This window comes from Pleurodeles waltl, chromosome 1_1, assembly GCF_031143425.1.
Source record: "Pleurodeles waltl isolate 20211129_DDA chromosome 1_1, aPleWal1.hap1.20221129, whole genome shotgun sequence".
Lineage (NCBI taxonomy): Eukaryota > Metazoa > Chordata > Amphibia > Caudata > Salamandridae > Pleurodeles > Pleurodeles waltl.
Window position 1 is genome coordinate 506601548 of NC_090436.1, and position 16030 is coordinate 506617577.

General features: G+C 41.3%; 1 protein-coding gene across 1 annotated transcript in view; it reads left to right on the forward strand.

The window, feature by feature from the left end:
• ADGRV1 (adhesion G protein-coupled receptor V1) overlaps positions 1-16030 on the forward strand; it is a 2003619-nt gene that overhangs the window by 1291857 nt on the left and 695732 nt on the right. Inside the window, exon 82 of the mRNA XM_069225272.1 lies at positions 8238-8398. Within this exon, the coding sequence (XP_069081373.1) occupies positions 8238-8398 (161 nt within the window). The remainder of the gene's footprint in view (positions 1-8237; positions 8399-16030) is intronic.

A 16030-nucleotide genomic window follows, 5' to 3' on the forward strand; every position in this document is an offset into this window, starting at 1 on the left:
TAAACACTGCATGGGAAGTAAGTAGCATGTAGTGCAACTCAACTGGTACCTGAGACAAGCAGCAGTGTGTGACAACACTGCACATTGCAAGTTGTGCCATTGCATTGGACTCACTGAAAAGATATTCTTGCAATTACTGCTGGTACAGATGAAGCATTAATGTCAGCGACTGAGCTATGAAATGTCACACTTGCTGACTCTTTAGTGGTTGCCATAGTAACTGCCAAAGACGAACATGGTTAATGGTCCTGAATGTGGGTGGCTGTCTTGGGCTGGTAATGATTCCAACTTACCTCATCAAATTTAATCTAACGATTGTGAAATAATATAAGCTTCCACAAAACCTTAAACCTTTCTCATTACATTAAAGATGAGAAAATAGTTTGAGCACATTACTGTTCCAAGATGTTAACAACCTTAGGAATCAGTTACTGTAGTATTTTAACTTTATGTTTTGGGTATTTGTGTATTGGGTGTTTTCATATTATGTATTATGCCTCATCTCCATTTCTTAATTCCTTATCATTTTTCTAGTTATACATCAAATCTGATGATAAATCTCTATCAACCTTATTTAAAAAGTGCAATTAGTTTTCTTTCAGATGAATGATTCAATAATGTCACAAATCCCAAACATGTAAAATATATATCTCTAAACAATTCTTGGGACCCCTCACAATGTAAAGAGAGAGAATGATATGGAGACTCTCTGATCTTTGATTTACATAATAACCCAGGAAACATCTTCATTTACTTTGTGGTTTTGGTAACCTACTTTTACACGGTTCATGTATTTATCCACAACAGGATGTTGGGTATTAGTAGATTTATCCCTTTCTTACTATGGGTAGAAAAGTTTGCTCAGATGCCAGAAGTTTCATACATAGATAGGGAAGGATTTGCAGCGGTGAGAGAAGGATTTTGGCATTTCATGTATTTATTAGTAAGTCATACTAGCCAGAACTCCTCTTTCCTCAGAATCTCTTTGACCTATCTATTAGTAGGAGGGTTTTAAAATCAGGGCCTTTTGTGTCCTTCTTGAGCTGCAGTAGGAAAAGTTTTTTTAAGATCTCAGCATCTTTATCAGGAAACTCACATGTACAATTGTACATTCTATCAGATTGATATTTGAAGTCACTGCTGGATTTCTGAAGGCATGGATCAGCATCTTAAAGCACTGAACCCAGTGGTAATTGTGCATCTCTTTGCAATTATCCTAGACTGAGAACTTCAGGACAATGATCTGAGGTGCTGTGTGCACGAAATAGTGAAGAACATTAAAGTATTGCTGTCAGGGCTTTCTGCAGATCCCATTCATACAGTACCAAGCTACAGACAACACTACAATGAGCACAATAAACACCCTGGGAACGACTCTCTAAACATTACCTAAAATGCAAAAGTTCGGGCCAGGGATTTTTGAGTACAGGTAGGCTGGGGGGACTAGTGTTTAAAGTGGCTACTTTTTGTAAGTAAAAAGCATACTTCAAGCCAATCTCTAATAGAGTCAAGGAAATGTTTCGACCAACAAGACATGCCTCATGTTGTTCTTTAGCAAGTGTAGCCTCAGCACCAAAAAACTGATCATAAAAGGTAGCAGTGCTGGAGCGAGCCTTGCACTTTGGTAGATGGTTGCCATTTCTCTGTGGTGATTTCCTTTGTATGCTCCTTGTTCAACTTGTTGCAGTGTTTTCAAAGGACACCATCAGGATACATACTGAAAGATATGTTTGCATAACAAACAATGTTGTTAGAAGTGAGATTCTTGGTGTGGTTTTCCCCAACGTTTTTGTCTTAAAATCTCCTGTTTTTGCTGGCCTAAGGACTTTGCACACTTTTTAATCAATGCTAACGTTTTTATGCTCTCTCCCAAAAACATGTTACTTCGGCTTCCACCCAGTTGGCACATTGAATTTACTTGTAAGTCCCTAGTAGAATGCTACTGCATGTATCCCGGACCTGCCAATTAAACGCTACCAGTGGATTTGCAGCACTGATTATGCCACCTATTTAAGTAGCCCTTTAATAATGCCTTAGACCTGACATTGCAGTTTGTGCAGTTGTAAACTGACATTTGCACTGGCAAAATTCACCTTCTGTCAGGCTTAAACCTTCCTTTTTAATACAGATAAGTCACCCTTATAGTAGGCCCTGAACAGCCCATGGGGCAGAGTTCAGTGTATTAAAAGGTTGGGCATGTACTTTTAACTTTTACATGACCTGGTAGTGAAATCTCATAAACTAATTTTTCACTTCTGCAGGACCTACCTCTTCCATAGGATAATATTGGATCACCTTATTACATTTATTAAGTGATAACTTTCAATCAGTAGTAAGTAGGGAACTCCTGTTTGGTCTCTAAATGATTTTCATTTAAAACCATCTTTGATGGTAAAGTTGGATTTTAAATCACAATTCTAAAAAAATGCCACTTTTAGAAAGTTGACATGTTCGTGGTGCATGCAGCCTGTACCCTGGGTCACATGACTAGGTGTAGCCGGCAGTTGGTCTTTGTGTATAGTCTCAGACATTAACACAACCGGGAAGTATGTATTGCAATTGGTATTGTCAAGATGGGACATCTCTGTCTGGGGGAGGAGCTGTTACCTATCACACTTGCACATCACAAAGGTTCTGCCCCAGCACACCGACAAAGCGTTTCATATTAGTTGTTTGTGCTACCAGACAAGCTGAGTCCAGAGCATGGAGGAAACAAATTCCAGACACCTCTTTTGGAGGAGGACTCTAGAAACTTCTCCCACTTTAAAGTATACATAGTGGACCCTCGGACACAGCTCTTCAGTAAACTTATGGACCTGTGAAAGACTCAGATTAAGGACTGTTGTACTGCTCTGTAATAAGAAGGACTGCCCTGCTACTCTGCTGCCATGTTGTCTGAGTGAGAAGAAAGGGACCTGCATTTTGGACCCAGGACCTCCAGAGGGACTTGAAGGGCTATTTGGCTGACCTCCTGATCAGAACCTCGAGACAGAAAAGGCTCTAACCATCTTGAAAGCTGTGCTTGTAATCACCCTGCTGTGAGCCCTTAACGAACTAGTGGTGCCTCTCCAGTCCTGGGCCCTTGGAAGTGGGGCTAAAGCCAAGCAGTGGTCTCTACCAGAACCAATGCAGCACGATGCAGACTTTGCATCGCTCCTCGGGACCGTCAGTAATTGGCGCAACACTAAGCAACCATGATTTAAGGTAAATTTCTCGGTAGGACTTACTTGGTCCCTGTATCCAGCCTGCGCTCCATCGTGCTCTGCCTGAACTTCTGACTTTATCCTGGTCCAGTTGCCGTTTTTGTGCTGTTAAGCACTATTTTTACCTAAAACTTGCATATCTCTGGTTCTACCAATTGAATTTTTGTTTTTTTGGTGTCAAATAATTTATTAAATGTTACTGTTTTTTTTAATTGGTGTGGAATTTTTCTTGTGTTGTGTTGTCACTAAAATACAGTTTGTGTGCTGCATAAATACTTTACATTGCCTTTAAGTTAAGCCTGGCCACTTTTCTGCCAGGCTACCAGAGGATTAAGTTCAGGTTAATTTGTGGTTTGCCTGTGTTTCACCCTAACAAGAATTGTGGTTACTGCTTGAGTAGGGTTTTAACCCCCTCAACCAGGAAACCAATTTCCTACAAATTACAAATCTCTAGGACATTGCTCTTATTAAGAAGATCTAGGAAACATGCTGTGGGTTCTTTAAAATATGCAGTGCTTAATTCCGTACCTGGAGTGATGCATTCTCTGTGCTACAAAGTGATCTGAAAACTGGCCTGTAAGAAGATTGTTGCTAAAAATGACATCATGGTGTTGGAAAAGATAATTTTGATGACCTTGCCCAAAATGTATTATAACAAACTGAAATAACCACAATTTGATGTGTCTACATTATACTCCTTTATCGTAGAGTGGCTTGGCCTGATTTTAGTAAGGATGTAAAGTAACCTTCAGTGCTATTCAAAGCTTGGCAGATCCAAGATATCTGCTAAAAATGGTGGTTGTATATCCATCCATACACTCTAAATGGGGCAAATGAAATATTTGCTCATTCTTTGCAGATGCCTTGTATCAGAAAATCTCTACATAATTCTTCTTGATTTAGTCAGGACTTCAGAATCTTGAGTTGTCAGAGTGATGAAGACCCCTAAACTTTGCATCAAGGTATTAGAGGAAGAGCACCACACTAGCAGTATAAGGGGTTTTGTATAAAACACGGCTATCAGATTTGTTGTGATAATCATTGTGGAAAATGTCACTTCTATTAGAAAATCAAAGATGATATTGAAAAATGAGAAGAACAAACTTTCTGTCAGAAATCCAAGGTCGAGTTTGTGTCTTGCAATGAGGTCACCGGTTTCCAAAGTATGGACATAAGCAAATTACCTTTAAGCAGCATGTGGTTTAATTATGTTAGAAACAGGAAGAGATGAGAGTAAAGAGGACTATATATTGATATGGTTACATGAATGACATATTTTAGTTGATACCGGTGTCAGGTGGGTGTTGTTCAGGATTAGAAATGATGTAGCATGAGTATATTAGTTTGGGGGAAGGCAAATGGTAACTACTGTACTGCAGTACTATCCACAAGGAAAGTAGTTAAAGCTTCATTCCAATGCCCCAGAAATCCCGAATCAGACACAACCCCAGGTTTATATCTTAATCGGTGCCTGAACTCAGATGCTAATTAGGTGCTCTTCAGGTATTTGCTTGCCTGATTTCTGCCTACTAAAGCCTTTTCATGAAATCAAACTGCAAAAATTCTAACTTTGTCACCCTCAAATTGGCGATGAAGACTTAACAACTCAACTAGCCCGTTATTCCACATTCTGAGTTTCAAAGCTCAGAGTGATGTGCAAATGCACACACCGGTCCTTATTATGAGTAATCCAGAATTTGGGATAATGGCCAACATTTCTGTGTGTTATTCCTGTTATGAACTACGAGTTAGATCCCCATAGAATGAGGAATAACCGTTCAGACTTTACTGGGCAGACGTCCTGAATCTGCTGTGCATAATACGGCACTTACCACCTTCTTTGAGCAGCTGGTAATCTCTACGAGAGCTTGTGTGCAGGCCACAGTGGGGAGTGTGGTAAGGATGGCAGAAGAAAAAGGAACCTATCGGGGGGTGTAAATATGTCTTGACTGAGACTTAGAAGAGAACGAGTCCATGCTGCAATTCAGGCTTCACCCCAAGCAATATTAGTCACTGGGATTTACAACGTTCTCCATTTTTCCCACATCATGAGCCACAGCCAACATATAATTGAATGGAGTGGAATTCCACAAGGGAATTATGCCCACACAACTCTAATTGGACTATAGTCGGGCCCTAGTGGGGCTCATTGTATCAATATTTATCAGGTGTAAGCCCTTGCGGCATCCTGCAATTTGAGGATTTTCAAATGAGGCCCTAACTGTTACAAAGGGTAAATAATTAAAGAGGCATATGTATGTTCACTACACGCTGCTCAGATAAGAGCAGTTGATATCAGAGAAATAAGTGAATTAGGCTATACATAATTAAATATTTGAATAATTTAGGCACATGTGTACACTCTGCTAGATATGCTGCATAGTTTCAGAGCCGATGCACTTGAAACAAGCATTTGCAATGCAATGGGTCTCGCATTTGCTCAAGTTAGAGCTATTAGCCTTGTAAATTCCTATTTGGACTGTCGGACCTGGCCCTTTTTACATGGTGGTTCCCAATGTTTTGCTTTCCTCCTCCTATATTTTCTGACCCTTTTAGAATAAGTACCAGGGGTCTTCCCCCTTGTTTTAGAACACTTTTGGAACTGGACCGAACTTGTGCCAGAGAGGTTACTGGACTGCAAAAAGTACTCATCTGGGCTGCTCTTCTGTTTGTTGCCCTGCTGCCTGGCTTCTGCTAGGGGGCCCAAAGGGCTCCTCAGGATCGCATACCTGCTTGCTGTCCTGCTGACCAGCTGCCCCCCTAACCCTTGGACTGTACTGGCTTTGCTGGGGTGGTTGTGAAGATCTGCCTGCTGGGTGCTTGTCTCCCTGTCCACTACCACCTGCCTTCATGTCCCTCTGAGTGCTTTCGTGGAGCCCAGCGTGTGGGGTGCGCTATACGTAGCTCCTTACTTTATTTTTCCTCAGCGCATGGGGAGTGCTGTGTCATGCTCCTTGGCCCTCTGGCACGTGAGGAGCACTTTATGGCTGAAACTAGCGCATGAGAAGTGCTTTATCATTGAAATTAGCACATGTGGAGCGCTACCTCATCATTCCCCGTAAGTGCTTATTAGCACCGGCATGTGACTCAGGAGTGTAAGTGGGGTGGAATGAAAACAGTGTGTAATTACAACCCCACCTCGCTGCCACTGAGGATGAAGGAAACCTCCATGATGCTGGCCCGCGCCTGAGACCAAGAGATGCAGCCGGGACAAAACCAAAGGGTTGCCCAGCAACCAAAGAGACGGAATCAGCACTGCCTAGTCCCGCCCCTGGGCCTGTAGAAGGAAGGAGCTGTGAATTTTGAGCTGGAGGCTCAGGTAGGGGACTCGTGGCTCTGGAGACGAAGACGGCTGGTGCCACCTCCTCAACATTGCCGCACCGCAGGCTCGCGGGTGGTGCTGTGATGTCCCTGTCTTCCCCTCCTCAGTGGAGAAACACTGGGGTCGCCCGGCCCGCAAGAGCGGAGTGCAAGGACCGAGACAGGTCTCTTGCTGTCAACATAGACGGGTCCGACCCACCGTGGTAATACCCTTCTTTTTGGTGGCCCAACCACCATTAGTCCCACATGTTCTCCCTTCGGAGTATCGGAGTGCCTAGAGTGGGACAAGTGTGTCTCTGACTAAGCTATCTCCGCTAGTAGGAGCACATGAGCTCCTGTGTTCCACACATGAGTCCGGGGTTACCACCCCTCATATAGCGTAAGTGCAGGTGCCTTTATGATCATGTCTTCGCAAATATGATAATGTTTTCATTTTGACATATGTCTAGTGGTGGATGTTTCACCTCGTGTACATTCATAATGGTGCCTATGCACTAAGGATGTTATGTTTAGTGTGGCCTGTGGATGTATAACAATGGCAACCTGACTACTACTTATGTTGCAGGACAACCAGTAACCTATGTTATTATGACTACTGTGGGTTTTCCCAGAGTAATAGTACCCAAGTAATGTTTTGACAACTGCTTGTGTAGCAGGGTATTCCTGATACTTGTAATGTGTTGTCTAATCATGTTTTGTGCAACACAGTTTATTTTTACATAACTTGGTGTTGTGTTTCCTTTGTGGTGGGGAAAGTGTGTCATGTGTGTTGTGTGTGTTGTATAGTCGCTTTACACATTGCCTCCGGATTAGGCCTGAATGCTTGTGCCAAGGGGTGAGCAGGGGTTATCCTGGGTGTGTAAGCCCCTCACCCTGACTAGAGTGGGTGGGTTCTGCCTGGCTTAGGTGCATACCCTAGCCAACCAGAAACCCCATTTCTAACATGGACTTTTCTTGCCACATACATTGAAAATGAAAAGTAAAACAGTTGACATAAGCAAGCGGATTCAAAGCGCCATGGCCACCATGAACATGAACGCAGAGGAGAGACACAAAAGGAAAAAAGTTAATTTGCAGTCGAAAGCATTGACAAACGTGCAATCATCCATGTAACAGGGTTGATGGCCAAGGCTGTACCAAAACTGAACCAAGGAGGGACAAACATAAAGCATTTACCAATGATAACAAAAGATTTTTGAAAGGCAAGCCCATGAACGAGTGATAGTGATGGGTGTGCGATGGCCGTGGTTAAACCCCACAGACATTACAACACGCTTGTGCGCTCGACGTAAAAGGACCTCCTTGTAAAAAACAACCTGTGACAACAGTAAAAAAGAAAAGAAAACAGGACAGTTATTTTGAAAGCATTTTCATCTTAACAGGAGAGGCTAGAATTCCTTTGTGAAATGTGGGCAGTGAGGGTGGAGATGAAGATGTTAAGGAAAGGCCTTTACATTTCTGTGCGAATAGCTGGAGAAGGGTCTTTAAGTGTATATGCTTTCAAGAATTCAGAGTTTTCAGGTGAATGCTTTATTGCTGCATCCCTCAAAAAATCTGTGAAAAAATGTAGCTATTTGATTGAGCCCCGATTTACACCTTCAAGAGCATTAAATTGTGTTTGGTTACATTTTATCTTTGTGTTTTTATGTTTTGTTACTGGTCTTGGCTAAATCTGAAAGCATCTTTTCAAAAAGTTGCCTTTCTTTCTCGTAGTTGGTTGTCTGATGGACAGTTCTGCAAAGTGGTTGCTGAGACTACTGACTACGTGGAGTGCGCCTGTTCCCACATGTCAGTCTATGCTGTGTACGCGCAGACAGATGCTCTTTCTTCCTACAATGAAGCTTTCTTCTCCGCAGGATTCATCTGCATTTCAGGTCAGTGTGCACAGTGGTATATTGCCTTAGTAACTGTAATCTAAGTCAGAAGGTTCCAAATGGCCCAGTGACAGCTCCATACCCAGAAATCTGTTGGATATCACCTTCTCTTGATATCTTCCAGTGCACATCTTTTAAGCAGGCTTGCAATGTTTTAAATTTGTTGATGAAGGGCTTATGGCAGCTTGTGGGTCTGAAGGTGTGGTTGATATTGGTGAATTTGTGAGTTTGTTGGAGACAGTTGCGATGGCTGGATATGTTAATAAAGTGCTTTATTGTCATTATCTAGTTGAGAGGAGGCAAGGTTTTGCAGGTGATCAGTTTTGAAGAGATGGCCATTATGATGAAATGAGTAAATGACTAGCTTACAATTTACTTTTTCATGTTTTCAGACATATACTGCTTTTAGATACCTGAGTGTTATTTGCCCTTTTTGACCTTTCTCAAGTGTCTCAATTGTTATATTCTCCCTCCCAACTCCCTTCCTTGCCCAAAAGCAAGGGCATCTTTTGATAGTCATTTTCATGTTCGGTGGATAGACTACCAAACTAAACAGACAGCCTTCTCCACCAAACCAGTGGTGATCTACCCACAAAATTTGAAGCTGCCCACTGTGTTAGCAGGGAATTGTTGCCTAAAATGCCCCTTATAATACCATGGGGGCACGTTTGGCAAGACTGGAGTTGTGTTGGTTTGCCAAGTCTTGGTGGTCCAAATGGCATCTTTTTTGTTTTACAGAAGCAAACCCTCAATGCAATGATCCTGACATTCCATAAAACCCCCAGGGCATCAAACCACTCCCTGCTGACCATTTATTGCAAGCATGGTAATCAAACTGAAAATTTGTTGATCTTTATTGATTGTTTTCTTTTTGCCACATGTCATTATTCTGTTCTCCTTAGAAAATGTTATGCCCGTGAATAGTGACCGATATGTGGCTTGTTACAATAGATGTCACCTCTTGATATACCTCGATAGGTCATGAAGATGACCTGAAGGTGGTAAAATCCTTTTTGAAGGCTACGAGGCTTTTTTAAGATTTGGCAGAGCATGAGGAATTCCTTAAACATGCAGTTTGTCTAGTATATTTAGAATTGGAGAAACCAATTGGTAACCACCAACCAAGGCTTCCCTCATTCCACCAGGGGTAACTGTTGACCAAGAAGTCCATCTGCCACAGGACCACTAAGTCATTATGACAATTGCTCTTTCCTATTTAGAATGGAACCCTGTCACTCTGCTTCACTGTCTATATCTGCCATGAACTGCATCTCAGACACACCAGTGAAGATGACTAATGAACCCCACAAGCAATGTGAAATACTCTCTGAATGTTGGGCCATTAGTTTTAGTTTTGATTTTAAGAAACAAACTACTACTTTGGGAGTTTGTGTCTTGAAAATAAAAACTTTTGCTGAATGGGCACTTTAAACCTGGCATCTGCAGTGAAAGGATCTGCCAAGGTGGCATCTCCATTCATAGCAATGAGAACCCCGTCAGGCAGGTGGGGTTCCCTAAAAATGGTGGGCTACCTGCTGCTAAAGCAGCAGAGGTCATGACCTCCATCCACCTTGTGGTATAACTGCTAAAGGCTCGATAAGACCCTTATGTCTTACAATTATACAGAACATTAGTTTTCAAATTCTTAAGGATTATTATTCTTTTATCCTTCTCAAAACAGAGGAATGCAGTGTACAATACATACATCGTATATCCAGGGTATATGCATTAGGAGAAATTCCAATATGGATACGTACATGAAGCTTAAGTTATAGTAAACTGAGTAGTACAGAAAGGAAATAAAATAAAACAGCTAATAGAGTGGAGAGAGAAGTGAGGAGAAATGGTGTGAGTTTAATTGTGATATTGCTGGAAAGTATGGGTTGCAGTGTATATATCTATGGGGTGCTTAAGGAGTGAGAATAAGTTAATTATGAATTTCCTGTGGATAGAAACAAGATGTTTGTTCATGTGGTTTGTTGGAAGCAACGTATTTTTCCAAGAAGCCCCATATGTGATGTGTGTGTGATTTCCATGGGGAGCTTTGGAGAGCAGTGTTGTCAGCTCGCCAGATTTGAGTTATCCTGTTTGACCAAGGAGCAAAAGCAGTATTATGTGTGGCTTTCCAGTTAGCAGTAATTGATTTGATTGCTGATGTTAGCAAGATGTCAAGAAGCAGGTGGTCTGACTGATTTTTTAATATTGGGGTCTAGAAAGTCCATGATTAAATATGAGATTTGTTTTTCTGGTTTGATGTGGAAGAGTTTTGATATAAACGAGAAACCTTCATTCCAGAATTTCTTAACTTGTCTTCAGTGAAAAATCAGGTGAGGTAGGTCTCCTTTTTCTTCTTGGCAATTCCAACATGTAGGTGTATCTACTAACTTCATCATGTGTAGTCACATTGGCGTCCAGTAGATATTGTGTATTAACCAGAATTTGGTTTGTGAGAGTATAGGAGTAACTTTATATTAGGTTACTGATCTCCAATTTTTTTTCCACACAGGTTCATTAATTTCTGAGTGAGAGTGGCCATTCCAGAACTCCAGAGTCTTCCTACATTTTTTAGTTACATGTGGTTGGAGTAAGTGGCAGATTTGAGATACATGGTTGCCTAGTTTGGTGAATTTTGAGATTAGTGAGAGGATAGAGGGGTCATCATGGCGAGAGTTAGATTTAGATAGTGCTACTTTGGTTTTAAGAAAATTATGGAATTCCTGAGCTCAATATGGCATATTTCTTGAAGGTTCGCAAAGGTTAAGGGGTTGGAGGATGTGCCTAGTTGTTTGGGGTAATATATACCTTTATTTATCCAGGCTTGCCAGTGAATAGTCTGACTTTTATATTTGATGTTTGGATTGTACCAAAGAGAAGCAAGATTTGAGGATTTCATTTTAGATTGCAGTTTATTATCAATTGGGAGTAAGGCCTTTTTGGTGTTCTTAAATACATATTTGGAGTATGGTGGGCGTTTGTCAGTAGAGGTAAGGAGGGTGGTTGGGTCGAGGTTTCCCAATAACGCTTTTTCCACTCCCACCCACAGTGGAGTGTAGCTTCCTGAGGCTGAGAACCAGTAGGATCCTTGTTTAGCAAGAAAAGATGTTTGGTAGTTTCTAAAATTAGGCAGGTTGAGCCCTCCTAGGTTCTAGGGTAATCTTAGTTTGTGTAAGGCTAATCTAGCTCTTTTGCCTTGCCAAATAAAATTGTTTATCATTTTATCTAGTTTACGATGGAAGACATCAGAAAGTATCAGGGGTAGCATGCTAATTAGATAATTAACAATGGGCGATATCATCATCTTTATCATTTCAATGCGTCCCCACCAGATAATGAATTTTGGTGGCCAGCCCTCTGTAGCTGTTTAATTGTTTGAAGGGTTAGGTGATCATTATGGATTAGAGTGTCGATCAAGTCTGAACCAATTTCGATGCCTAATTATTTTATGTATTTTCAACTGCCAAATAAGTCCTGAATTACCTAGGAGTGTTTTTGATCCTTTCAGATTCAGAGATTTCACCTTGCATTTGTCTCTATTTAGTTTGTAGCCTGAGACTCTAGAGTATTGCTCAATTGGGTCCATGAGGGCCTGTATGGAAGAGTGGGGATTGTTAGAGAGAATTAAAATGTCATCTGCATAGTCCAATAGTTTAAATGTTTTCCCATAAAAGTCAAATCCTGATATTTGAGGGTTACTTTTAATGTCTAAAAGTAGGGTTCAAGAGCCAGTTAAAAAAAAAGTGAAGGAGAAAGAGGGTAAGCCTGTCTTGTGCCTTTTTTGAGTTTAAATGGGAGGGATACAAGACCATTAACGGAGATATGTGCTTTGGGGCTACTGTACATAGCCATGGTCATTTTTATAAAGTCTTTTCTGAGATTAAACGTTCTGCGAGACTGCTCTAGGAATGTCAAGAGACTTTGTTGAAAGCTTTTTTAGCTTCCAAAGCTCTTGCTGTGGAAGCTGAAGATGAGTTCTTGGCTCTTTCGATGATGTGGCACAGAAGGCAGGTGTTATCATTGGACATCCTGTTTTGTAGAAACCCTAGATGCTACTGATTAGTTTCGGGAGGGAAAGGTTGAGTCATTTAGCTATGATTTTTTGTGTAGATTTTACAGTCCAGATTTATGAGCAAAATTGGTCTGTAGTTTATCTTCCCCTTTTTGGGGATGGCAACTATATTTGCATCAGAGGTTGTACCACTGACTTTCCCAGAAGAGGCATAGGTGTTGTATAAATGTATTAGAGTAGGCTGGAGGGAGTGGATGCATGTTTTTATCAAATTTGTCATTGAAACCATCGGGTCCAGGGGCTTTATTGTTTTTTAGTGTGTTGATAGCCTCTGTAATCTCAGTTATGGAGATTGGTTTGGCTAAGACGTATTTTTCTTCTTCAGATAGTTTGGGAATTTGTAATTTATTTAAATACTCTATACATTGTTCAGTTTTAACTTGATTATCCTCAGAGTATAGCCCCTTGTAGAATTGTCTGAAGATGTCTTGAATTTTTTGAGGCTTGGTGTGGGTGATATTCAACTTATCTCTAAATGAAGTTCTGTTCTTTTGATTTTGTTTGTGTTTAAGGTATGATGGTAGCATCTTCCCTGCTTTGTTTGCCTCACAGAGTTTAAGACCTTTGAATTTATTGATCCATATGCCTGCTCTTTAGCTAAGTATGCTAGTCTATTCATATTTCTTTGCGGTAAGTTTGGTGCGGATCTGTTGGTTCAATGTCTTAATATGGGAGGATTCTAAGTGACTAATCTCATTCTCAAGGTCCAGGAGGGATTCGTTTTTTTGTCTTGTTAATTCTTGTTTTCATTTCTATTAGTGTGCCTCTTACGGTCACTTTAAGAGCGTCCCAAATAGTTTGTATATGTAAGTCTGGGGAGGAGTTATTTGCAACAAAGTCGGAAATGGAGCTTTCAATCTTTTTTATACTCTCTTGGTCACTTAAAGCCTCATTATTGAAACACCAGCTTTTAGTACGGGGTCTAGAGTTAGTTCCAGTTAGTAGTGTATGAATGCAGGTGTGATCAGAGATTACTTTTGGTGAAATGTTTGTTTGGTCGATTAGGTGAGTATGGGAACCTGAGATGAGAATATAGGCCCTCATTCCAACCCTGGCGGTCTGTGACCGCCAGGGCGGAGGGCAGCGGAAGCACCGCCAACAGGCTGGCGGTGCTTCCTGGGCTATTCTGACTGCGGCGGTAAAGCCGCGGTCAGAAAAGGGGAACCGGTGGTTTCCCGCCAGTTTTCCCCTGGCCCAGGGAATCCAGGGCTTTCCCCTGGCCCAGGGAATCCAGGGCTTGCAGCGCCGCCATGGGGATTCCGACCCCCTTCCCGCCAGCCTGTTTCTGGCGGTTGTCACCGCCAGAACCAGGATGGCGGGAACGGGTGTCGTGGGGCCCCTGGGGGCCCCTGCACTGCCCATGCCATTGGCATGTGCAGTGCAGGGGCCCCGTAACAGGGCCCCATACAGATTTTCACTGTCTGCTTTGGCCCAGCGGGAAAGTTGGAATGGCCGCCGCGGTCTTTTGACCGCGGGGCGGTCATTCGGCGGTAACCGCATGGCGGGCGGCGACTGCCGCCCGCTGCGGTCAGAATGACCGCCATAGTCTATTCTTGTGTAGAAATTATGAGGTGTAGAATAAAAGGTATAATCTCTCGAGTCAGGATGTTGAAACCTCCATGTATCTTTAAGATCATATTTGGACAGATATCTTTCAGGATCCTATGGGATTTGGGTGGACGATAGTTACATGTGGATTATCTGTCTATTGTGGTATCTTGAGGATCATTGAAGTCTCCAACTTCGATTAGAAGGTCATCGGAAGGTAGATGGCCTAATTTTCCTGATAGTGTATTCCAAAAGTCACAGTCAATGATGTTTGGGCCATATATATTAACAACATGTATTCTAGTTTCGTCTTTCTGTAGAGTAGTTATGATCCATCTTCCTTCTACATCAGAGAAACAGGATTCAGTAAGTAAGTTAGCTTTTTTGAAGATCAGTGTACTTACATCATTTTTTGTGTGGATTGCCGGTGAACAATGTATGTCAGTAATCCAATTATTTTTGAGTTTTGAAGCTTCTGTGTCTGGAATCCTTGTCTCTTGTTGGAGGATACTATCCCCCTTGGTTTTGTATAGATAATTCATTATTTTTCATTGTTTTATAGGATGGTTTATACCCTTTAGATTCAGAGGAACAATATTGATGCTGTCTGTAATATTAGAGTTAGCCATACTTGTGTGGAATATGGTGGTGGTGTTGGATGATGTACATTAAGGATAGGTTTAATAGAAGACCTAGAGTTAAATTGATACCTTTAAAGGAGCCGAAATTTACAGTCACTCCTAAGATAGAGGGATATTTTAAGTCATATGGTCTATCATTTGTATACTCAAGCTGAGAATGCATTTTTCTGTTTCACGAATAAGTGAAGTATTCCAATAAATGTTTTGTGTGTGAGGTTCGTAGAATGTATCAACTATTGTCCCATGTGATGAAGTCTAAGGAAGGGAATAACGTGTAAAGTAGTACAAATCTGGTATGACTGCCTCACTTGTATCTATCCTAGCAGTTACAGCAGATAGGAACTAGGGATAAGGGGGAAAAAGGAAAGAATAAGATAAAGAAGAAGAGTAGGAAAAATAAAAAATAATACCTTCCCCGCCCTCTCGTAACCAACCCCCTACCCACCAACTTTCCACAATCGCCATTGAGTGGGGGACAAAGAAGAGTGAAACATCTCTTGATGCGAAGCGGAGTTTACATAGTGATGTGTCCAGTGTATATGCCACTAATATGATGGAGCCCCAGAGGGAAGATCATATTTATGTATCCAGGAGTGAACAGTGGAAATGTGTTGAAGATTAGAAACATGAGGGATACATATAATGCAAATGACTAGATATAACATGCGAGAAATGGCTATGTGGTATTTACCACATATAACCTGTTCATTAAGTGGCGCATTCCAAGGCTTAAGCAATCTAAATGGGATATGTGAAACAGTAATCTGTAAGGTAACAATATTAAATATTTAGTAGACAGTAATTATGAACTAACATTGTTAAGTTTTGGGGTAAGGGTGCCTAAAAAACAGTTAAACCTCACCTAGTGGCACTCCAAAGCATTCTAATCTCTGTATCAATCTACGTTTGATGGGCAGAGAATTTGAGTCAGTTGACACAACAAATGAATATGAGATTCGTCCATGGGAAATTTATATAATATGACCTTTTCAGGAGGCTGCGTTGTAGAAGAAGGAGGGACCAAGGGGAGTGCTATGTAACACTTAAGACCCCTCAGGTTCTGTGAGATTTGAGCACTCTAGAGGTCAAATGTCAGATTTTCCTTTTGTTTGACAACATTTTAGATAGGTCCATTTCTTGATCTGACATCTCGTCTAGGAAAGTTTTTAGAATGTTATGGTCGTTGAAGATGTGGTACCTCCCATCCATTGTGATTCTGAACTTCACTGTACCTGCAAAAGAAAATTGTGTTTTAATGTCTGAGCCAAAAATCCTTTTCATGTATCTACTGTTGTTTTGGAGTAGTCCTGCGAGATATAGATTTTTGATCCATTCCAGTTAATATGGTTATTTTTATGCATATAAAGCAATACTGAA